This window comes from Macaca mulatta, chromosome 16 (assembly GCF_049350105.2).
Source record: "Macaca mulatta isolate MMU2019108-1 chromosome 16, T2T-MMU8v2.0, whole genome shotgun sequence".
In the NCBI taxonomy this organism is placed as follows: Eukaryota; Metazoa; Chordata; class Mammalia; order Primates; family Cercopithecidae; genus Macaca; species Macaca mulatta.
This window is the reverse complement of record NC_133421.1, coordinates 41,298,569-41,323,632: the sequence shown is the minus strand read 5'-3', so window position 1 is coordinate 41,323,632 and position 25,064 is coordinate 41,298,569. Positions and strand designations below refer to the sequence as shown.

Sequence of the window (25,064 nt, the reverse complement as noted above, 5' to 3'; positions counted from 1 at the left end):
GCCAACCCTCGTCTCAGTTCTGAGATGAGTGGGGTAAAATGTGAAAGGAAAGAAAGAAATGAAAGGCACAGAGGTGGAACATCGTTTTGCTGGGCCCATTCTCCTTTCATAAATCACACACAGGATCACGGTGCTAATGTAAATGTTGAAATAAGCAGGTCTAGCAAGAACTGCTGCTTTGGCTTTTTATATCCAGAACTAAAAAAGAACTGAACTATGTAGTTATCATTTGAGGTTTACTAACTATACCAGCAATATTGCCTCCAAGCTGTGTTGCCTGGTGGTTCTCTTAGAAATGCTAAGTTGCTTGGGCAATGGTTTAAGGAGGGTGTCTATACCTTAGTGATTTATTTTGGTAATTCCCACACTTTTCAATACAAAAATCTGCTTTTCTGGAAAGAATTTATAGTGTCTGATATTCACCTAGGGACATACATTTTTATTTTATTTTATTTTATTTTTTTGAGACGGAGTCTAGCTTTGTCACCCAGGCTGGAGTGCAGTGGCCAGATCTCAGCTCACTGCAAGCTCCGCCTCCCGGGTTCACGCCATTCTCCCGCCTCAGCCTCCCGAGTAGCTGGAACTACAGTCGCCCGCCACCTCGCCCGGCTAGTTTTTTTGTATTTTTTAGTACAGACGGGGTTTCACCGTGTTGGCCAGGATGGTCTCGATCTCCTGACCTCGTGATCCACCCGTCTCGGCCTCCCAAAGTGCTGGGATTACAGGCTTGAGCCACCGCGCCCGGCCTGGGACATACATTTTTAAAGCTATTACTTACAAATCCAAGATATTGATTTAAATAATAAACAATTCTATTATTTATTTATTTAGAGACGGAGTTTTGCTCTTGTTGCCCAAGCTGGAGTGCAATGGCGCGATCTCGGCCTCCCGGGTTCAAGCGATTCTCCTTCCTCAGCCTCCCGAGTAGCTGGGATTACAGGCGCATGCCAGCAAGCCCAGCTAATTTTTTTTTTTTTTTTTTTGAGACGGAGTCTCGCCCTGTCGCCCAGGCTGGAGTGCGGTGACCGGATCTCAGCTCACTGCAAGCTCCGCCTCCCGGGTTCCCGCCATTCTCCTGCCTCAGCCTCCCGAGTAGCTGGGACTACAGGCGCCCGCCACCTCGCCCGGCTAGTTTTTTGTATTTTTTAGTAGAGACAGGGTTTCACCGTGTAGGCCAGGATGGTCTCGATCTCCTGACCTCGTGATCCGCCCGTCTCGGCCTCCCAAAGTGCTGGGATTACAGGCTTGAGCCACCGCGCCCGGCCAATTTTTATTTTTTATTTTTTATTATTTATTTATTTATTTATTTTTAAGACGGAGTCTCGCTCTGTCTCCCGGGCTGGAGTGCAGTGGCCGGACCTCAGCTCATTGCAAGCTCCGCCTCCCGGGTTCCCGCCATTCTCCTGCCTCAGCCTCCCGAGTAGCTGGGACTACAGGCGCCCGCCACCTCGCCCGGCTAGTTTTTTTTTTTTTTTTTTGTATTTTTAGTAGAGACGGGGTTTCACCGTGTTAGCCAGGATGGTCTCGATCTCCTGACCTCGTGATCCGCCCGTCTCGGCCTCCCAAAGTGCTGGGATTACAGGCTTGAGCCACCGCGCCCGGCCCAATTTTTTTTTTTACAATTTTTAGTAGAAACGGGGTTTCATCATGTTAGCCAGGATGGTCTCGAACTCCTGACCTCAGGTGATCCGCTCGCCTGAGCCTCCTAAAGTGCTGGGATTACAGGCGTGAGCCACCGCGACCGGCTTTCAAAAATGTTTAATTGTAAAATATCCTCCTTTGCTTTTTTTTTTATTGTTCTTGGTGTTGGGAAGTCAGGACGTGGAATGGGAGCACAATGAAAATAGACAATATTCTGCAGAAAATGCATCTTGTGTCCCTTTTAGGCTTTGGTAGCCCCCCTCTCCATACCCGGAGACGCTTTTCCCGATCGCGGTCCAAGTCTAGCGGCGCGCGCGCACTTAGCCCCGCCTCCCGTCTAGCCCCGCCCCTCAACTCCTGTCCGCTAGAGTCGTCCGGCCCAAGACCACGGGGGATTCTCGCTGCAATCCCACAATCGGCCACAGGGAGGGGACAGTGGCTGTAGAAGCCGAAGGGCCTTCCCCTACGGCGGAGGCGGCGGAAGCGGAAAAGGCGGGACCTAAGGAGCACGTTACGTCTGGACGCGTAGGTGGTAGGGCTGGATCTCCGAACCTGAAATCCGGAGCTTCGTACTCGTGTTCGTTGTTGAGGAGCTCCCCACCGGGTTGTAGAGTTCGGACCTCATGGCAGAGATAATTCAGGAGCGCATAGAAGATCGGCTCCCGGAATTGGAACAGCTGGAGCGCATTGGACTGTTCAGTCATGCGGAGATTAAGTGAGAGAGGGTTGGGGAGAGGGAAGAGCTAAGGCGGCCTGAGGGGAGGTTGGGAGTATGTGGCAGGGGCCAGGTGTGGGGACACTCGACCTGTGTTTATTTTTCCTAACGTGGCGGAAGCCCATTTCCCGTTTTCGGTGATGTCCAGAATTTTTCATTCGTTGCAAGGTTATCCGTTCGTCTACTTACCCATCCGACATATTGACAAGCCTTTCATGGAGCCGGATCTTAGGGTCGTAACGGTGATTAAACCGAGGATTCCTGCTCATTAGGAGCTAATTGGGCTGTGTGTGGTGGGGGAGACAGACAAATTAAATATTTTGATAACAGGGTACTGTAAGGTGATTGCAGTAGCTTGTACTGCTGTAGGGATGGGAACAGAGTGCAGCGGGAGTGAATAAGTTTCTAACTAGACTTGACGGTGGGGACCGTTGAAATCAGTTTCATATGCTACTCCAGAGCCTAACTACAGCGCCTGGCACATAGTAGACATTCAGTTGCGTGTTAAAATTATGTTTAATAGTTTTTAATGGTTTCTGTGATTGCTGCTTTGTTTCGCAACGTCTGAATGTAGTAATGCGACTCAGAGCTTCAAAGTAAGCATTCGTTACTGAAACACAGAACATAGTGTGGATGCTTAGAAAGTGCTCAGTAAATGTTGTTGTTACCATTACTAAAGACACCTGTCTTGCATATCTTGCATTAAATTCTCCTAAAGTGTGCTTGTCATGTGTTCTCTCCTTAGCTAAGGACTCTGAATCTTCTCCCATAAGTCCTTCGTAGTAATAAACCTTTTAAGGCAGACACAGTTTAGAGTTTTTAAAAAATTTACATGTTGAGAACTCAGAAATAAGAGGAATTTCGGAAAGAGATTATTAAAATCAAAGTGACCTGAACTCGGTGTAAAAGAAGTCTTTATTGATGCCAGCCAGGCGCGGTGGCTCACGCCTGTAATCCCAGCACTTTGGGAGGCCGAGGCGGGCGGATCACGTGAGATCAGGAGTTCGAGACCAGCCTGGCCAATATGGTGAAACCCCATCTCTACTAAAAAGACAAAAATTAGCCGAGCGTGGTGGCGGGCGCCTGTAGTCCCAGCTACTCAGGTGGCTAAGGCAGGAGAATCGCTTGAACCCAGGAGGCGGAAGTTGCAGTGAGCTGTGATCATGCCACTGCTCTCCAGTCTGGGTCGACAGAGTGAGGCACTGTCTCAAAAAAAAAGAAAAAGAAAGAAGAAAAAAATACCATGCATAAATGGTATAAAGTTCTTAATTATATTTGCTTTGCTGGTGGGAATGTCATTGGTTTTGGGAGTTGATTTAGGTGATTTTCCTGAAAGTTTAAAAATACATCCTGATACCCTTAAGAACACAAAAGTAATTGTGTAAGAGAATACTTTTTTTTCCTGTTTTTTTTGAGACGGAGTCTGGCTCTGTCACCAGGCTGGAGTGCAGTGGCATGATCTCGGCTTACTGCAACCTCCGCCTCCCAGGTTCAAGCAATTTTCCTGCCTCAGTTTCCCGAGTAGCTGGGACTACAGGCGCGCACCACCACGCCCAGCTAACTTTTGTTTTTTTAGTAGAGATGGAGTTTTACCATGTTGGCCAGGGTGGTCTCAATCTCTTGACCTTGTGATCTACCCACCTCAGCCTCCCAAAGTGCTGGGATTCCAGGCGTGAGCCACTGAGCCTGGCCGGTGTATTTTCTTATGAAGGATAACTCTAGGAATTTTGTATTTTGAAAAACGTGTTTTAAATATATTCAAAATAAAGTTAAACATTTAATTTTTGCAGTTTTCAAGTGAAGTTTAAATGGTTTTCTCCTCAGGGCTATCATTAAGAAGGCTTCTGATCTAGAGTACAAAATCCAGAGAAGAACCCTTTTCAAGGAAGACTTTATCAATTATGTTCAAGTAAGTGTGTAATTAGTAATTTTTTTTTTTTTTGGTGAGATGGGGTCTCTGTCACCCAGGTTGGAGTGCAGTGGTGTGAATGGTGTGATCTTTGCTCACTGCAACCTCTGCCTTCCAGGCTCAAGCAATTCTCCTACCTCAGCCTCCTGGGTAGCTGGGACCACAGGTGCATGCCACCTTGCCTGGCTAATTTTTTATACTTTTTGGTAGACACTGGGTTTTGCCATGTTGCCCAGGCTGGTCTGGAATTCCTGAGCTCAAGGGATCCACGCCTTGGCCTCTCAAAGTGCTGGGCTTACAGGTGTGAACCACAATGCCTGGCCAATAATTAATAATTTTATTACTTTTTTTTGAGGCAGGGTCTCACCTTTCACTCAGGCTGAAGTGCAGTGGTCCCGTCATGGCTCAGTGTAGCTTCCACGTCCTGGGCTGGAGCCATCCTCCCACCTCAGCCTCTGGAGTAGCTGGGACTACAGATGTGTGACACTATGTGTGGCTAGTTTTTGTGTTTTTTGTAGAGACGGGGTGTTGGCATGTTTCCCACGCCCAAAATGCTGGGATTACAAGTGTTTGTGAGCCACCGGGCCTAGTCTTTCTTTTGTTTTGTTTTGTTTTTGAGACAAGAGTCTTGCTTTTTCGTCCAGGCTGGAGTTCAGTGGTACGATCTTGGCTCACTGCAACCACCACCACCCGGGTTCTAGTGGTTCTTAAGTCTCAGCCTCCCCAGTAGCTGGGATTACAGGCGTGTGGCACCACGCCCAGCTACTTGTAGTAGAAACTGGGTTTTGCCATTTTGGCCAGTCTGGTCTCAAACTCCTGGCCTCAAGCAGTCCACCTGCATTGGCCTCCCAAAGTGAGTGCTATGATTACAGGTATGAGGGACCATGCCCGGCCCTAGCCTTACTTTAATCCCTTCACAAATTGATTGATTGGTTGATTAATTGAGATGGAGTCTCTCTGTGTCACCCAGGCTGGAGTGCAGTTGCGCAGTCTCTGCTCACTGCAACCTCTGCCTCCTGGCTTCAAGTGATTCTCTTGCCTCAGCCTCCCATCCTTTCACAAATTTAAAATCAGTTCTAGAATGATTAGCTTAACATCAATTTATTTTTTTTGAGACGGAGTTTCACTCTTGTTGCCCAGGCTGGAGTGCAGTGGTGTGATCTCAACTCACTGCAACCTCCGCCTCCCGGGTTTAAGCAGTTCTGTGCCTCAACCTCCTGAGTAGCTAGGATTACAGGCGCATGCCACCACGCCAGGCTAATTTTTGTATTTTTAGTAGAGACAGGGTTTCACCATCTTGACCAGGCTGGTCTTGAACTCCTAATCTCGTGATCCACCCACCTCGGCCTCCCAAAGTGCTAGGATTACAGATGGGAGCCACTGCGCCCGGCCAACATCAATTTAAAAAAAAATTTTTAGGCTGGGTGCGGTGGCTCACACCTGTCATCCCAGGACTTTGGGAGGCCACGGAAGGTGGATCACTTGAGGTCAGAAATTCAAGACCAGCCTGACCAACATGGTGAAACCCTGTCTCTACTAAAAATACAAAAATTAGCCGGGCATGGTGGCGGGTGCCTGTAATCCCGGCTACTCAGGAGGCTGAGGCAGGAGAATCTCTTGAACTCGGGAGGTGGAGGTTGCAGGAGCCGAGATCGCGCCATTGCACTCCAACCTGGGCAACAGAGTGAGACTCCGTCTCAAAAAAAAAAATTATTTTTTTCTAAAATTCCAGAAAGGTGCATTAGATAGATATTTCTGAACAGGAGTAACATTGGGAATAGCATTACTCCACTAAGACTTTAGTCCTTGCCAAACTGAACTTACTTTTCCCCTCTCTTTCTCTCTCTTCATTTTCTTTCTTTTTTTTTTTTCTACTGGGTTTGTAGATCAGAGATTGTCAGAGACATATTGTGTATCAGGACTTCAGCAAGAGATTTGCCTCTTGGTGAGCAAGATAGAGGAGAGTGAATTTGATGATTGTAGAGAATTGAAAAGTTACTAGTTTATCTGTTGTCTGTCCACTTGGAAAGAGGTGTGCTGCAAGATTTTTTCATCTTGTAAATGCATGGAAGGTTTGAATAAAGATAAATCATGTCAGATCAATTTTCCAATGGGGGAGAATAGCTAATATGTTGGATGACGAAATCAGGATTCAGAAAGAACCAATAACAAGATGAAATGTTTATAAGACTAGAAGTTTTGGGTGGGCATAGTGGTTTATGCTGTAATCCCAGCACTTTGGGAGACTGAGGTGGGCAGATCACCTGAGGTCAGGAGTTCGAGATCAGCCTGGCCAACATGGGGAAACCCCGTCTCTGCTAAAAAAGCAAAAATTACCTGGGTATGGTGGTGGGCGCCTGTAATCCTAGCTACTCAGGAGGCTGAGGCAGGAGAAATGCTTGAACTCAGGAGGTGGAGGTTGCAGTGAGCCAAGATTGTGCCATTGTACTCCCAGCCTGGGTGACAAGAGTGAAACTCCATCTCAAAAAAAAAAAAAAAAAAAAAAAAGACTAGAAGTTTTGAGCTTAGATTTCAAAAGACAGCTGAACAAATGATATATGAACCTTGGCTAAGCTATTGTTTTTGGAAGAGGTCCTATAAGTAGACTGCTCACTCAAAATGAGTCAAGACCATATTATGTCAAAAATACAATTTTTTTTTTTCAAGTAATACACTCTTGCCTAGGCTGGAGTGCAATGGTGCGAGCATCACTCATTACAACCTCGAATTTCTAGGCTTAGGTGATCCTCCTGCCTCAGCCTCCCAAGTAGGTAGGACTACAGGCTTGTGCCAGATGGCTGGCTAATTTTCTTATTTTTGGTAGAGATAGGGTCTCTTTATGTTGCCCAGGCTGGTCTTGAACTCCTGGGCTCAAGTGATCCTCCTGCCTTGACCTACCAGAGTGTTGGGATTACAGGCTTGAGCCAGTGTGCCCAGCCAAAAGATTTCTTTTTTTTTTTTTTTTTTGAGACGGAGTCTCACGCTGTTGCCCAGGCTGGAGTGCAGTGGCGCGATCTCAGCTCACTGCAAGCTCCGCCTCCCGGGTTCCCGCCATTCTCCTGCCTCAGCCTCCTGAGTAGCTGGGACTACAGGCGCCCGCCCCCGCGCCCGGCTAATTTTTTTTGTATTTTTAGTAGAGACGGGGTTTCACTGTGGTCTCGATCTCCTGACCTTGTGATCCGCCCGCCTCGGCCTCCCAAAGTGCTGGGATTACAGGCTTGAGCCACCGCGCCCGGCCAAGGTTTCTTTTTTTTTTTTTTTTTTTTTAGACAGAGTCTTGCTCTGTCGCCCAGGCTGGAGTGCAGTGGCCGGATCTCGGCTCACTGCAAGCTCTGCCTCCCGGGTTTACGCCATTCTCCTGCCTCAGCTTCCCGAGTAGCTGGGACTACAGGCGCCCGCTACCTCGCCCGGCTAGTTTTTTGTATTTTTTTGGTAGAGACAGGGTTTCACCGTGTTAGCCAGGATGGTCTCGATCTCCTGACCTCGTGATCTGCCCGTCTCGGCCTCCCAAAGTGCTGGGATTACAGGCTTGAGCCACCGCACCCGGCCAAAAGATTTCTTAAAGCTAAATGAGACTGTGAAAGCACAAACCATAGGAGAAAAGATCGATTGATTTGTGTTCAAAATACAAATTTCCGGAGGGGCGTGGTGGCTCACTGTAAGACAGGCAGATCGCTTGAACTGAGGAGTTCAAGACCAGCCTAGGCAACATGGCAAACCCCATCTCTACAAAAAAATACAAAAATTAGCTGGCATGGTGGTGCACGCCTGTAGTCCTAGCTACTCTGCAGGTTGAGGTTGGAGGATCAGTTGAACCTGGGAGGTGGAAGCTGTAGCGAGCCATGATGTTGCCATTGCACTTCAGTCTGGGTGATAGAGACCCTGTCTCAAAAAAAAAAATTTTTTTTCTGTGCAAAAAAGACACTACAAATAATGTGAAAATACAAGCCACAAAATGTGAGAAAATATTTGCAACACATAATTGGAACTACATATACACATGTATAAAGAACTGTAAATGGAGAAGAAAATGACAACTGAAAAGAAAAATGGGCAAATCATGTGAACGTGAAAGTCACAAAGGGGAAACATCACTTGTAGTTAAACTTATGAAAAGATGTCAGCCGCATCAGTAATTATTTAAATAAAGATTAAAACCAGGTGTAGGGTCCAGGCATGGTAGCTCACGCCTGTAATCCTAGCGCTTTGGGAGGCTGAGGCGGGTGGATTACTTGAGGTTGGGAGTTGGAGATCAGCCTGGTCAACATGGTAGAACCCCATCTCTACTAAAAATACAAAAATTAGCCAGGCATAGTAGCACGTGCCTGTAATCCCAGCTACTGGGGAGGCCGAGGCCAGAAAATTACTTGAACCTGGGAGGCGGAGGTTGCAGTGAGCCTAGATTTTGCCACTGCACTTCAGCCTTGGCGACAGAGCGAGACTCCATCTCAAAAAAACAAACAAAAAAACCCAGGACTGCTTTATAGTCCTGCTTTTTAGGACTGCTTTATATTCATCATAAGAGCAAATCTTTTTTTTTTTTGTTTTGAGATGGAGTCTCCCTCTGTCACCCAGGCTGAAGTGCAGTGGCATAATCTCAGCTCACTGCAACCTCCGCCTCCTGAGTGTTTGTTTTTTTGTCTCAAACAAACAAAAAACAACGAAAAACCTATGGATTGATAGATGTAGCATGATACCGTTTATGTAAAACTTAAAAGCATTCAAGACATCATTATAATAAAGTTCAAAATCATGTTTGGGAATGATAACAAAGTCAAGGTAATTCCTGCCTCTGGAGAGGGAGAAGAGTAGAATCAGAGATGGGTACATAGGTGGCTTCATTTTTATACTGTTTTGTTTCTAAAAAAGATTTGAAGCAAATGTAGTGCAATGTAGGTTTTGATGTAGCTGTATTGTAGCTGCATGGGGTGTTTTATAAGCTTAATATTTCATGGAATAATTTTTAAGTGAAGCATATAATTATAAGCTTGTTAATTATTTTGTTTAAGTTTTATAGCTAAGTGAATTTTAAGTGAATTCTAGACATTTATTGTAAATTGTGCTTATGTGATAGCACATTATTTTTTATTTTATATTGTTGAGTTTTGTTTTATGACTATTTAATTTCCAGTATGTAAAAGGTTTTAGATTTTCTAGCTTCTAATTTTTTTGTATGTTTTTCTTTCATAGTATGAAATTAATCTTTTGGAGCTGATCCAAAGAAGAAGAACAGTAAGTAGAGGATTTTCTAGAAGTTGGAAAAAAATACAGAACTAAGCAGTATGACTGACGGTATAGTTAGGACTTGTGTTTGGGAGACCGTGTGGATAAAACTGTGTGGTGATATGCCTGTAATGGATATTTGTAATTATTTGTTTGCTTCATCAGTACCATTCAGTGGTCAAGTAGGAATGCTGTTTTGGACAAATGTGATTAAGCTGAGGCTTTGTTTTTTATGTCCCCCTTTAGCGCATTGGATATTCATTTAAGAAGGATGAGATTGAGAATTCTATTGTACACCGGGTACAAGGTGTTTTCCAGCGTGCCTCAGCAAAATGGAAAGTAAGTGATCAGGCCATCCTTAACTTTATGAGATGTGAAGATAAGTATTATAGATATTGTATTAGGAATTCAACTGCAGTTTTCTATTTTTATCTTGGGTATCTTTATACTTATTCTAATGATGGTATCATTGCTCAAAACATTTTTTGAGCCACTTAGCAAACCAGTAAGAAAATTGATCTTATTACCTTATAGTTATTCTGTGAGGACAGTGCTGAAAATAGTGTATTTGATACATTACTAAGGATTGGAAATTTGGGAGATACTTGTATATATCTGTGAGTACACTGAAGACTTAGAGCCTGAAGATAAATGGTTATGTAGGGGCAATACCTCAGAAACTTGATTTTTTTTCTTTTCTTTTTTTTTTTTGAGATAAAGTCTCACTGTGTTGCCCAGGCTAGAGTACGGTGGAGTGATCTCAGTTCACTGCAACCTCTGCCTCCCAGGCTCAAATGATTCTCCCACCTCAGCCTCCCCAGTAGCTGGGATCACAGGCACATGCCACCATGCCTGGCTAATTTTTGTATTTTTGGTAGACACAGGGTTTTGTCATGTTGCTCAGGCTGAGCTCAAGTGATCTGCCCATCTCAGCCTCGCAAAGTGCTGGGATTACAGGACTCTTTGGGATTGGATATATTATATGAGAAGTATTTTGGATTCTTGGGAATGACAAATTTTATATTGCTACCCCAGATTGAGATCCTTTAAGAACTGCATTAAACAAATTGGATAGATAACAAAGTTTTTTTGGGGCATTGTGAGTGGGAGTTGGGGGAAAGATTGAATTATCATAGTTAAGAGATCTGAGCCTTTGTGAGGGAAAGCCAGATAGGATGAGAGGTGATTGGATTTTCTGAAATCTGCTTTTTTTTTTTTTTTTGGGGGATGGAGTCTTACTCTGTCGCCCAGGCTAGAGTGCAGTGGTGTGATCTGTGATCTTGGCTCACTACAAACTCTGCCTCCCAGGTTGAAGTAATTCTCCTGCCTCAGCCTCCCCAGTACCTGGGACTACAGGCACAAGCCACCACGCCTGGCTAATTTTTGTATTTTTAGTAGTCAGGGTTTCGCCATCTTGTCCAGGCTGGTCTCGAACTCCTGACCTCAGGTGATCCACCTGCCTCAGCCTTCAAAAGTGCTGGGATTACAGGCCTGAGCCATTGCGCCTGGCTTTTTTTTTTTGAGATGGAGTCTTGCTCTGTCACCCAGGCTGGAGTGCAGTGGCACAATCTTGGCAGCTCACTGTAACCTTCACCTCCGAGGTTCAAGTGATTCTTCTGCCTCAGCCTTCCTAGTAGCTGGGATTACAGGCACATACCAGCACACTTGGCTAATTTTTTTTTTTTTTTTTTTTTTTTGAGATGGAGCCTCCCTCTGTTGCCCAGGCTGGAGTGCAGTGGCACGATCTCGGCCTCCTGGGTTCAAGCGATTCTCGTGTCTCAGCTTCCCGAGTAGCTGAGATTACAGGGGTCTGCACCACGCCCGGCTAATTTTTTTGTATTTTTAGTAGAGACGGGGTTTCACCATATTGGCTAGGCTGGTTTTGAACTCCCGACCTCAAGTGATCCACCCACCTCGGCCTCCTAATAATCTTTGTAATTTTGTTGAGGTGGGGTTTCACCATGTTGGCCAGGCTGGTTTCGATCTCCTGACCTCAAGTGATCCGTCCACTTTGGCCTCACAAAGTGTTGGGATTACAGGCGTGAGCCACTGCACCCAACCTGAAATCAGCTTGTTTTTAGCAAAGCTAATTAATGCGAAGGTGTATTATATGTAAAGGTCAAATTCGGGCAGCTTACGACATTGCTTTTCTTGCAGGATGATGTTCAACTTTGGCTCTCCTATGTGGTTTTTTGTAAGAAGTGGGTAAGTAAAGCCATGCATGTCTTACTTCCTCTGGCCATATTTTTGTTAATCTGCCCTTTAAGCTTCATGTCAGATGTTTTTTCCTGAAGTGTAGGGTTAACAAATGAAAAAAGAACCCAAGAAGGCGGAACATCAATATAACATTGGATATCTAAATGACTCTTCATGGTTTCCAAGTCAATTGAAAAGAATATAATTTTTACGTGTATTTGTTCAATACAGCTGATTTTTTAAAGATATTTAAAGTGTTTTGTGGTTTAATTGAGGTAGAAAATTATGAGGGTCTGTGTTCGTTTGTATGTCCCTAGCAATAGCATGTCATGCTTCATTGGATTTTACAGTTGGTAAAGTTAGGGTTCACATTACTTAGCGAGTAAGAGCAATGATTTATCTGTGCAGGAAGTAGAAATATTTTGCTTTTTTACAGGCTACTAAAACTCAACTTAGCAAGGTATTCTCTGCCATGTTGGCGATTCATTCCAACAAACCAGGTATGGTGAAATCTTTGTCAATTTTTCTACATTTTATTTAGACTCAAGCCGTTTTGGATTTTATTTCACTTGATGAATCTAAGACATTATTTTGAGGATTTGAGCTTAGGCAGTTGGTCTCAGCAGTTTTTGTTACTGACATAGCTGCCTCATAGTTCACCCCTGCCTACTATATACTAGTTACTGTCCTAGGTGTTGTATCTGCAGGCAAGAAGGACTGTATTTCTTTTTTTTTTTGAGACAGAGTCTCGCTCTCACCCAGGCAGGAGGGCAGTGGCACAATCTCAGCTCACTGCAACCTCCGCCTCCTGGGTTCAAGCAGTTCTCCTGCCTCAGCCTCCTCAGTAGCTGGGATTACAGGCGTCTGCCACCACGCCCAGCTACTTTTTGTATTTTTAGTAGAGATGGGGTTTCACCATGTTGGTCAGGCTGGTCTTGAACCCCTGACCTTGTGATCCACCCACCTCGGCCTCCCAAAGTGCTGGGATTACAGGTGTGAGCCACCGTGCCCGTCCAGACTGTATTTCTTTTTAGATGATGGCAGAATAAACTTTTGAATCCTTTGAGGGACATTTTATTTGAAGGCAGTCAAATCTGAGGAATTTTAGAAGCTTAAAGGGGAAAATATCAATATAAATTTTAGAAGAGTGCTGGTACAGAGTAGACTCATGTTTTGTAAAAGAAATATTTCTCTTGTGAATAATGTATAAATGGTCTAGTTGATAGTGGAGGGGCCTCAGTACCTATTCTCAGGGTATTAGGCTTAATCAGACATCTTACACCACACAAGACTCAAATAGACGACATTTGCTACCAGTTTACTCAGAAATATAGCAGGATAGCCTTAGGTATGTTTCTTCTGCAGAATGCTCTTAGCAGAATACAGGTAGCCTCTGGTTCCTAAGGTGACTGTTCAGGTATGAGGAGATGAGATCATATCAGTGGGTAGGGGATCCACTCTGGCTTAGAAGCCCCATGGATGAGCATGGCTTCTACAGATCCTAGAAAGATCATGCTCAATTTTAGGAGTCACATGTTCAAGAAAGCTCAAAGGAATTTCTTGCCACCATTGCTGACCCTCCTATTCCAAGTGTGGTTACCAGCCAGATGTCATTTTTAACAAAAGCAATCTTGCTTGTTAAGATAGCTGACCTTTGTTAAGTTTCTAGGGAAATAGCTAGAATGTTAACTCAGAGTTAATTTCCCATGTAGAAGGATAAAGGATTTTAAAGAAAATTACAAATTAGAATTTATTTTGTTTTTTATTTTTTTGAGACAGTCTTGCCTCTGTTGCCTAGGCTTCAGTGCAGTGGTACTATCTCGGCTCTCTGAAACCTCTGTCTCCTGGGTTCAAGTGATTCTTATGCCTCAGCCTCCTAAGTAGTTGGGATTACAGATGTGCACCACCACGCCCGGCTAATTTTTGTATTTTAGTACAGATGGGGTTTTGCCGTGTTGGCTAGACTGGTCTCGAACTCCTGACCTCAAATGATCTGCTCACCTCAGCCTCCCAAAGTGCTGGGATTACAGGAGTAAGCCACTGTTCCTGGCCCTAGAATTTCTCTAAATATTGAAAAAAGAGCAAAAAATAATTCATTCATTGTAAGATAAGCAGTTTTTTCTGTCGCCCAGGCTGGGGTGCAGTGGTGTGACCTCAGCTCACTGCAGCCTCCACCTCCCAGGTTAAAGTGACTCTTCTGCCTCAGCCTCCCTAATAGCTGGGACTACAGGAGGGTGCCACCACATCCGGCTAATTTTTTGTATTTTTTAGTAGAAACGAGGATTCATCATGTTGGCCAGGCTGATCTCAAACTCCTGACTTCAAGTGATCTGCCTGCCTCAGCCTCCCAAAGTGCTGGGATTACAGGTGTGAGCCACCGCGCCTCGCCTTTTTCTGGCATTTTACTACCTTTAAAATTTGTATGTGGGCCAGGCACGGTGGCTTATGTCTATAATTCCAGCACTTTGGGAAGCCGAGGCAGGCAGATCATTTGAGATCAGGAGTTTGAGACCAGCCTGGGCAACATGGTGAAAACCTGTCTCTACAAAAACTACAAAATTTAGCTGGGCGTGATGGTGTGTGCCCATAGTCCCAGCTACTTGAGGGGTAAGGTGGGATCCTGGGAGGTAGAGACTGCAGTGAGCTGTGTTTGTGCCACTGCAGCCTGAGCATCAGAGCGAGACCCTGTCTCAAAAAAAAAAAAAATGTGTATGACTTAAAATAATGTCCTTCGATCTGATGAAATATAGTAACAGACACTTAGGTACTCATCCTCTAAATTAACATTTGTTATCATTTACTTATTTGCTTCAGAGTACTGTTTCTAATTTTAGATAATGTAACCAAGCTTTGCAGTTAGAAACAGTCTGTCGGAACTGCATCCCCTTTTGTTAAGGGTTTTTAAAAAAAATTGTTTGAGTAGGCTGGGCGCAGTGGCTCATGCCTGTAATCCCAGCACTTTGGGAGGCCAAGGGGCGGTGGATCATGAGGTCAGGAGATCGAGACCATCCTGGCTAACACGGTGAAACCCTGTCTCTACTAAAAATACAAAAAAGAATTGGCCGGGTATGGTGGTGGGCGCCTGTAGTCCCAGCTACTCAGGAGGCTGAGGCAGGAGAATGGCATGAACCTGGGAAGCGGAGCTTGCAGTGAGTCAAGATCGCACCACTGCACTCCACCTGGGCGACAGAGTGAGACTCCATCTTAAAAAAAAAAAATGTGGCCGGGCGCGGTGGCTCAAGCCTGTAATCCCAGCACTTTGGGAGGCCGAGACGGGCGGATCACGAGGTCAGGAGATCGAGACCATCCTGGCTAACGCGGTGAAACCCCGTCTCTACTAAAAAGAAATACAAAAAACTAGCCGGGCGAGGTGGCGGGCGCCTGTAGTCCCAGCTACTCGGGAGGCTGAGGCAGGAGAATGGCGTGAACCCGGGAGGCGGAGCTTGCAGTGAGCTGAGATCCGGCCACTGCACTCCAGCCTGGGCAACAGAGCCAGACTCCGTCTCAAAAAAAAAAAAAAAAAAAAGTGTGAGTATTAAAATTGGATCATCTGGTTCTTTTCTTGTCTGACTTGATTAATTTATTGAAATGAAATCTGATGTTTTTTCACTTACAGCTTTGTGGATTATGGCAGCCAAATGGGAAATGGAAGATCGATTGTCTTCAGAAAGCGCAAGGCAACTCTTTCTTCGGGCACTGCGCTTTCATCCAGAATGCGCAAAACTTTATAAAGAAGTAAGTGTGTGTGCACATGGGATGAGATGGTGATGTCTCAGTTTGGTCCTCTGGAGACATATATATATATTTTTTTTCCTGGATTCAAGCAATTCTTATACCTCAGCCTCCTGAGTAGCTGAGATTACAGGTGCCCGCTACCACACCCGGCTATTTTTTGTATTTTTAGTAGTGATGGGGTTTTGCCTTGTTGGCCAGGCTGGAGACACACACACACACACACACACACACACACACACACACTTTTTTTTGAGACAGAGTCTCGCTCTGTCGCCCAAGCTGGAGTGCAGTGGCGCAGTCTTGGCTCACTGCAAGCTCTGCCTCCCAGGTTCACGCCATTCTCCTGCCTCAGCCTCCCGAGTAGCTGGGACTATAGGTGCCTGCCACCACGCCCAGCTAATTTTTTGTATTTTTTAGTAGAGATGGTGTTTCACCGAGTTAACCAGGATGGTCTCGATCTCCTCACCTCGTGATCTGCCCGCCTTGGCCTCCCAAAGTGCTGGGATTACAGGCGTGAGCCACTGTTCCCGGCCCGTGTATTCTTTATTAAATAAAAAAGGCTTCAATTTATGGAGGTTAGGAATAAGTGTGGAGGTGTGGGTAAGGAAAAGCCTCTGGAGACGGAGTTTCGCTCTGGTGCCCAGGCTGGAGTACAGTGGCCCAGTCTTGGCTCATTGCAACCTCTACCTCCTGGGTTCAAGCGATTCTCCTGCCTCAGCCTCCCAAGTAGCTGGGATCACAGAGGCCCCTCATCACATCTGGCTAATTTTTGTATTTTTAGTAGAGATGGGGTTTTGCCCTGTTGGGCAGGCTAGTCTCGAACTACCAATCTCAGGTGATCCACCCGCCTCAGCCTCCCAAAGTGGTGGGATTACAGGTGTGAGCCACCGTGCCCGGCCAGGGAAAAACATCTTTTTATTTTTTGGCCAGTGGTAGGTGTTGACACTGCAGCTTCTAAGTTAGTTGAGAGGTTAGAACCCCCACCTCCTTCCTGTGGTTGGAAGGAATAGGGAACTAGACTCTAACATTTTTTTAGTTGGGAGCCAGATTTAGCCTCTTTATACTTTTGTTTTTATTTTTTTTCTTGTTCCCCTTGTTCCCTTGGTTCTCCAAAGAAGCCCTCTTCTGGCTTCTTTGCCTTGTCTTCCTCTTTTCTCCACGTTCTTTCTGTCTCCTTTTCTTGAGATAGATACCTGGCACTACTTCCTTTCCCTCTTTGGGGACTTACTCCCTTATGGACGGTGCCGTAGAACATTTGAGGGCCAAGCTTTAGATGAAAATCCCAAATAATAGAAAGGATGTATTGGAAGCTGCACTGTTTGAGTCATTTGTCAGGATAAAAGAGAAACTGCAATTTAATTATTATTTTTTTTGAGACGGAGTCTCACTCTATCACTCAGGCAGGAGTTCAATGGTGTGTTCCTGGCTCACTGCAGCCTCCGCCTCCGGGGTTCAAACTATTCTCCTGCCTCAGCCCCTGAAGTAGCTGGGATTATAGGTGTGCGCCACCATGCCCTACTAATTTTTGTATTTTTAGTAGAGATGGGGTTTCACAATGTTGGGCAGGCTGGTCTCAAACTCCTGACCTCAAGTGATCCGCCCACCTCGGCCTCCCAAAGTGTTGGGATTACAGGCATGCCCAGCCTGCTATTTAATTCTTAAATGAAAATTAAGGCTGGATGTGGTGGCTCATGCCTTTAATCCCAGCACTTTGGGAGGCTGAGGCAGGAGGATCACTTGAGGTCAGTTGTTTGAGGCCAGGCAGCAACGTAGCAAGACCCTGTCTCTCCAAAAAATAAAAATAAAAAAATTACCTGAGTGTGATGGGATGTGCCTCTAATCCTAGCTACTCAGGAGGCTGAGGCAAGGGGATCACTTGAGCACAGGAATTCGTGGCCGAAATGAGCTGTGATCACCAGTGCACTCCAGCCTGGGTGACAGAGCAAGACCCTGTCTCAAAAAAATTTAAAAAAGCATCTCCAAAGATTTTCAGTTTATTTCCCTTCTGTAGTACTTTAGGATGGAGCTGATGCATGCGGAAAAACTGAGGAAAGAGAAGGAAGAATTTGAAAAAGCCAGTATGGATGTGGTAAGGTTCTAATTATTTTATTCTCACTTGCTAACAATGTGTAGCATTTTGAGCCTACTTAGGAGTAAGAGAAAATATTTGGAATATATTTTTCTTTTTTTTTTTGAGACGGAGTCTTGTTCTGCCACACAGGCTGGAGTGCAGTGGCACCGTCTCGGCTCACTGCAAGCTCTGCCTCCCGGTTCAAGCTTTAATGTTTAATGTTGTTCCATTTTGAAACTTCCAGATGAGTTAGTGTTAATTATAAGTGGACTTAGGAAAGTGAAGCTTTATGCTATAAAAATAGATATTTGGACTAATTAATGTGGTCCTCAAAATTGTTACTTACAGAATAGCCAAATGCTATTCTTTAACACTGTATGATCTCATAAAGTGATATATTAATGGATTCAAGGAGCTTGAGAAAGGTTGTGAAATGTGTGGTTTCCTGGCCTTCTTTCTTTCCCTTTTTATATAATTTCTTATGTGACAGAATAATTAAAAGATTTAGAATGTTAGACCTGAGAAGAAACTTTGCTATTGTCTATTATTGTGGTTTCCAGCTTAGAACTTTTTTCTCAGATGGAGTCTTGCTCTTGTTGCCCAGGGTGGAGTGCAATGGCACGATCTTGGCTCACTGCAACCTCCGCCTCCCGGGTTCAAGTGATTGTCTGGCCTTAGCCTCCTGAGTAGCTGGGATTACAGGCGCCCTGCCACCATGCCTGGCTAATTTTTGTATTTTTAGTAGAGATGGGGTTTCACTATGTTGGCCAGGCTGGTCTTGAACTCCTGACCTGAAGTGATCCACCTGCCTCAGCTTCCTAAAGTGCTGGGATTGTAGGCGCTAGCCACTGCGCCAGGTCGGGACTTTTTTATTCAAATAAAATGTTACACAGAAGCGCAAATAAGACATGTAAAATATGACTTGTTTTGGTCCAAGTGGAGAGTGAGGCCTTAAGCTGTGTGATCTTGCCACCACTCTTGGAGCCTGAAAGAACACAGTTGGAAGATCAGTGATCTTGTTCAAGCTGCATACTTTACAAGTGAGGGAACTGGCCTGGAGAGAGAGACATGATTTGCCAGTGGTCATATGGCACAGATAGTCTAGGATTGTTAATTTTCGTCCTAGTGCTTTTCCTCCTTGTACTACCTATTAAGTTACATTTGATATAACACTCTTTAGGAGCATCCTGATTATTCTGAAGAAATCCTTAAGGGCGAGTTGGCACGGATCATCTACAAAAATTCTGTAAGCATAATTAAAGGTAGGTATCTTTTGAACATTATTTTTGGTAGGAAAGTGAAACATTCTTTTCCTAATGATGATCTTTACCTAGTTTTGAAATTTTCCAGTAGAATGTATATAAAACTCTGTAGGAATAGTGTCCTGTTTCTTTCAGAAAATACTTATTTTTCCTAGGCTATAATTGAACATTTCGGTAACTTATTTACTTCTTTTTTGAGATGGAGTCTCGATCTGTTGCCCAGGCTGGAGTGCAGTGGGGCAATCTCGGCTCACCACAGCCTCTGCCTCCTGTGTTCAAGTGATTCTCCTGCCTCAGCCTCCCAAGTAGCTGGGACTATAGGCGCGCACCACCCTGCCTGGCTAATTTTTGTATTTTTAGGAGAGACATGGTTTCACTATGTTGGCCAGGCTGGTCTTGTACTCCTGACCTCGTGATCTGCCCCCCTCGGCCTCTCAAAGTGCTGGGATTACAGGCGTGAGCCACCATGCCCGGCATAAGTCTCTTTTTTAAATTTATATTCTACTCCCATTTTTATTCCTTAAATTTCAATAGGTTTGGGCCAGGTGCGGTGGTTCATGCCTGTAATCCCAGCACTTTGGGAGGTCGAGGCAGGTGGATCACCTGAGGTCAGGAGTTCATGAGTAGCCTGACCAACAAGGTGAAACCCCGTTTCTACTAAAAATACAAAAATTAACTGGGTGTGGTGGTGGGCGCCTATAATCCCAGCTACTTAGGAGGCTGAGGCAGGAGAATCGCTTGAACCTGGGAGGTGGAGGTTGCAGTGACTGAGCTGAGAGAGCGCCTAGGCAACAGAGCGAGACTTCATCTCACAAAAATAAAAATGTCAGTAGGTTTTTGGGGAACAGGTTTAGTGGTGATTTTTGAGATTTTGGTGCACCCATTAGCGAGCAGTGTACACTGTACCCAGTGTGTAGTCCTTTATCCTTCCATTTATTTTTTTTTGAGACAGGTTCTCACTCTGTCACCCACGCAGGAGTGCAATGGTACAATCATGGCTCACTGTAGTCTCGACTTCATGGGCTCAGGCGATTCTCTCACTTCAGCCTCCTGAGTAGCTGGGCATGGACCTCTATGCCTGGCTAATTTTTGTGCTTTTAGTAGAGATGAGGTTTCACCGTGTTGTCCAGGCTAGTCTTGAACTCCTGAGCTCAAGTGATCTTCCTGCCTTGGCCTCCCAAAGTGATGACATTACTGGCGTGAGCCATTGCACAGTTCTCATGGAGTAATTAAATAATGTGGAGAGTTGAAAATTAGTTCTATTTTTATGAATACTTCAAAGATATTAACAATAGCTTTGCTTGAGTAGGGGGACCCTGAGGTGAGGGGACTATGGGATGACTTTTCTTCTATTTTGTTCTGTTTCTCATTTAAAAAACAAAAAGATTAACTCTAGTACATGAGAAGAATGCTACTTTTAAAGTAAAGTGACTCTTATTGGCAATAAATGTCTCCTTCCTTGCTTTTTAAATTTAGGTGCAGAATTTCACGTGTCACTGCTTTCAATTGCACAGCTATTTGACTTTGCCAAAGATCTACAAAAAGAGATTTATGATGAGTAAGTAACATTAGTAGAAAGGTGAAGATATCTATTTCTGATCTTGAGATTAAGGGTTTGAGGTTGGATATTTAGTGGAAGAGAAAGAAGATACCACACTAAATCCCTGGAATAAAAGCTAATATTAGCCGGGTGCAGTGGCTCACAACTGTAATCCCAGCACTTTGGGAGGTTGAGGTGGGTGGATCACTAGAGATCAGGAGTTCGAGACCAGCCTGAACAACATGGTGAAACCCTGTCACTACTAAAAATAAAAAATTAGCTGGGTGTGGTGATGCATGCCTGTAATCCCAGCTACTTGGGAGGCTGAGTCAGGTGAGACTCTCTTGAACCTGGGAGGCGGAGGTTGCAGTGAGCCAAGATTCCACAATTGCACTCCAGCCTGGGCGACAAGAGCGAAACTCCATCTCAAAAAACAAAAAACAAAAAACAAAAAAAAACAACCTAATATCATGTTAAAAAATTTTTTTCCTGGCCCAGTGCGGTAGCTCACACTTTGGGATCCCAGCATTTTGGGAGACCAAGGCAGGTGGATCATTTCAGCTCAGGAGTTTGAGAGCAGCCTGGGCAACATAGTGAAACCCTGTCTCTACAAAAATAAGCTAGGTATGGTGGTGCATTCTTGTAGTCTTAGCTACTCTGGAGGCTGAGGTGGGAAGATCACCTGAGTCTGGGAGGTTGAAGCTGGAGTGAGCTGTGATCCTGCCACTGCACTCCTGTCTGGGTCACAGAGTGAGACTGTGTCTCAGAAGAAAAAAAGTATCTTCCTGATTAAGTTCTTTGATTCACTTATTGGGGGAAATAGTTTATTCAATAAAAAAAAAGCTTATATAAAATTGTAAATTCTATTTTCCTGGCATTTATCCATAAAATGAGAGTTATATGTTTATAGTTGAGTGCTGGTAATTCTTTTTATTTCTTTATTATATTTTTATTTATTTACTTTTTTTTTTTTTTTTTTTTTTTTTTGAGACGGAGTCTGGCTCTGTTGCCCAGGCTGGAGTGCAGTGGCCGGATCTCAGCTCACTGCAAGCCCTGCCTCCCGGGTTCACGCCATTCTCCTGCCTCAGCCTCCCGAGTAGCTGGGAGTACAGGCGCCCGCCACCTCGCCCGGCTAATTTTTTTTGTATTTTAGTAGAGACGGGGTTTCACCGTGTTAGCCAGGATGGTCTCGATCTCCTGAACTCGTGATTCGCCCGTCTCGGCCTCCCAAAGTGCTGGGATTACAGGCTTGAGCCACCGCGCCCGGCCTATTTACATTTTTAATTATAGAGATGAGGTCTCACTATGTTGCCCAGGTTGGTCTTGAACTCCTGAGCTCAAGTGATCCTCCTGCGTTAGCCTCCCAAAGTGCAAGGATTACAGATGTGAGCCATTACACATGGCTGGTAATTTTATTCTTTAATATCTGATTATATGGTTTAACAGTTATTTGTAAGCTTTGGCAACATGGTGAGATCTTGTTTTTACCAAAAATAACAATAAAATTAGCTGGGTATGGTGTTGTGTGCCTGTAGTCCCAGCTACTTGCAGGACTGAGGTGGGAGGATCCCTTGAGCCTGTGAGGTTGAAGCTGCCGTGAGCTGTTATTGCGTCACCGCACCCCAACCTGGGTGACAGAGTGAGACCATTAAATTTTTAATGAAAAAAAAATTATTTGTAGCCTACCTTGTGGGTACTTGCGTTCTTTGGTAGCACCTCTTCCTTTGACAGGAGGAGAAATAGAACTTGAATCAGTTTGTTGTTTGGGTATCTTCAGGGTTTTGAGAGAGGAATAGGTTGTGCTTTTTCTGTATTATTTAGAAAATGAAGAACCTTGGGCCGGGCACGGTGGCTCACACCTGTAATCTCAGCACTTTTGGAGGCCAAGGTGGGCAGATCACCTGAGATCAAGAGATTGAGACCATCCTGGCCAACATGGTGAAACCCCGTCTCTACTGAAAATACAAAAATTAGCTTGGTGTGGTGGCATGCACCTGTAATCCTAGCTACTTGGGAGGCTGAGGTAGGAGAATCACTTGAACCTGGGAGGTGGAGGTTGCAGTGAGCTGAGATCACGCCACTGCACTCCATCCTGGTGACGGAGCAAGACTGTCTCCAAAAAAAAAAGCTGGGTGCAGTGGCTCTTGCCTGTAATCCCAGCATTTGGGAATGCCGAGGTGGGCGGATCACCTGAGGTCAGGAGTTTGAAACTGGTCTGGCCGACATGGTGAAACCCCACCTCTACTAAAAATACAAAAATTAGCTGGGTGTGGTGTCACATGCCTGTAATCCCAGGTGCTCGGGAGACTGAGGCAGGAGAATCGCTTGAACCCAGGAGGCGGAGGTTATAGTGAACTGAGATTGTGCCACTACACTCCAGCTTGGGCAACAAGAGAGAAACTCTGTCTGAAAACACACACACACTGAAAATGAAGAGCTCAGATATAATGAAGTTCTTTAGGTTGGGCACAGGGGCTGTAATCCCAACATTTTAGGATGGACGATTGCTTGAGCCCCCAGGAGTTGGAGACTATCCTGGGCAACATGGCAAAACTCTGTACAATAAAACTACCAAAATTAGCTGGGTATGGTGGCATGCACTTACAGTACCAGCTACATGGGAGGCTGAGGTGGGAGGATCACCTGAGCCTGGGAGGTGGAGGCTGCAGTGAGCCATGATGGCACCACTGCACTCCAGCCTGGGTGACAGACCCTATCTCAAAAACAAAAAAAAGTTCTTCAGGTCTCTTGGAGTCTTGTGTTGTCACAGATAACTGCTGATTTGAGTTTGAGAGCTAACTTGAAAGTTAGCATTTGTGAATGATACCTGAAATATTCTGAAACTCAATAAATGTGGGACAACTCTGGCCAGGTGCGGTGGCTCACACCTGTAATCCCACCCAGCACTTTGGGAGGCTGAGGCAGGAGGATCACTTGAGGTCAAGAGTTCGAGACCAGTCTGGCCAACATGGTGAAAACTTGTCTCTCAAAAAAAAATACAAAAATTAGCCAGGTGTGGTGGTGTGCATCTGTAATTCTAGCTCCTTGGGAGGCTGAGGCAGGAGAATTGCTTGAATCCGGGAGGTGGGGGTTACAGTGAGCTGAGATCATACCACTGCAGTCCAGCCTTGGTGACAGTGAGATTCTGGCTCAATAAACAACAACAGAAAAAAAAGGTGGGACAATTCTGATCCATTGACAAAATTTCTACAATGAGTGAAGATATTCTGGAGAGCCTGTTGGGAAATAGATTTTTTCGTTTTTTTTTTTTTTTTTTGAGACAGAGTCTCGCTCTACTGCCCAGGCTGGAGTGCAGTGGCCGGATCTCAGCTCACTGCAAGCTCCGCCTCCCGGGTTCACACCATTCTCCTGCCTCAGCCTCCCGAGTAGTTGGGACTACAGGCACCTGCCACCGCGCCCGGCTAGTTTTTTGTATTTTTTAGTAGAGACGGGGTTTCACGGTGTTAGCCAGGATGGTCTCAATCTCCTGACCTCGTGATCCGCCCGTCTCGGCCTCCCAAAGTGCTGGGATCACAGGCTTGAGCCACCGCACCCGGCCTAGTGTGTTTTTTTTTTTTTTTTTTTTTTTTGAGACGGAGTCTCGCTCTGTTGCCCAGGCTGGAGTGCAGTGGCCGGATCTCAGCTCACTGCAAGCTCCGCCTCCCGGGTTTACGCCATTCTCCTGCCTCAGCCTCCCGAGTAGCTGGGACCACAGGCGCCGCCACCTCGCCCGGCTAATTTTTTGTGTTTTTAGTAGAGACGGGGTTTCGCTGTGTTAGCCAGGATGGTCTCGATCTCCTGACCTTGTGATCCGCCCGTCTCGGCCTCCCAAAGTGCTGGGATTACAGGCTTGAGCCACCGCGCCCGGCCTTTTTTTTTTTTTTTTTTTTTTTTTTTATGAGACAGAGTCTCGCTTTGTCACCCAGCCTGGAGTGATACGATCTTGGCTCACTGCAACTTCCGCTTCATGGGTTCAAGCAATTCTCCTGTCTCAGCCTCTCTAGTAGCTCGGATTACAGTCACACACCACCATGCCCGGCTTATTTTTGTATTTTTAGTAGGGATGGGGTTTCACCATATTGGTTAGGCTGGTCTCGAACTCCTGACCTCAGGTGATCCACCCACCTCAGACTCCCAAAGTTCTGATCTCCAAAAGGCGTGACCCACTGGGCCCGGCCTGGGAAATAGTTTTTATGGTACTGCAGTTGTTACAGGGATGTCCTGTGTAGATTTTTTAAGCATAGGTAACTGTTTCTCTGATACTCCGAGTTAGTTTCTTGTTGTGGGATAGATACAGGTAAGTTGTATTTTTCAGCCTTCAGACTCTACACACAGATGATCCTCTCACTTGGGATTATGTAGCAAGGCGAGAATTAGAGATCGAGTCACAGACAGGAGAAGAGCAGCCCACAACGAAACAAGCCAAAGCAGTGGAGGTTGGCCGGAAGGAGGAGAGATGCTGTGCTGTATATGAAGAGGCAGTGAAGACTCTGCCAACAGGTGAGCTTCACCAAACCATGGTGTGATAGAGAAGGAATAGTACCCCTGAGTATGAAACTTAAGCTCCCGTTCCCATTGCCAAAATCAATATTGGGGATCTCTCTGTAGTATAGTTAACGATGTGCCTGACTTTCTGGTTTTTTTTTTTTTTTTTTTTGGGAGACGGAGTCTCGTTCTGTCACCCAGGCTGGAGTTCAGTGGCTTGATCTAGGCTCACTGCAACCTCTGCCTCCCGGGTTCAAGCAATTCTTCTGCCTCATCCTCCCGAGTAG

General features: G+C 45.3%; 1 protein-coding gene across 2 annotated transcripts in view; it reads left to right on the top strand.

The window, feature by feature from the left end:
* The first annotated feature begins 2,147 nt into the window (after positions 1-2,147).
* The window catches only part of UTP6 (UTP6 small subunit processome component), a 41,939-nt gene continuing 19,022 nt past the window's right edge, over positions 2,148-25,064 (top strand). Inside the window, exons 1-11 of one of the 2 annotated variants that reach the window (XM_015119000.3) lie at positions 2,148-2,356; positions 4,181-4,265; positions 9,456-9,497; positions 9,735-9,827; positions 11,646-11,693; positions 12,121-12,184; positions 15,301-15,419; positions 17,431-17,508; positions 18,671-18,752; positions 20,229-20,310; positions 24,608-24,792. In XM_015119000.3, coding sequence (XP_014974486.1) covers positions 2,265-2,356; positions 4,181-4,265; positions 9,456-9,497; positions 9,735-9,827; positions 11,646-11,693; positions 12,121-12,184; positions 15,301-15,419; positions 17,431-17,508; positions 18,671-18,752; positions 20,229-20,310; positions 24,608-24,792 — 970 coding nt within the window. In that variant the 5' untranslated portion in view covers positions 2,148-2,264. The remainder of the gene's footprint in view (positions 2,357-4,180; positions 4,266-9,455; positions 9,498-9,734; positions 9,828-11,645; positions 11,694-12,120; positions 12,185-15,300; positions 15,420-17,430; positions 17,509-18,670; positions 18,753-20,228; positions 20,311-24,607; positions 24,793-25,064) is intronic. The other variant, NM_001261608.1, reaches the window with a different exon arrangement.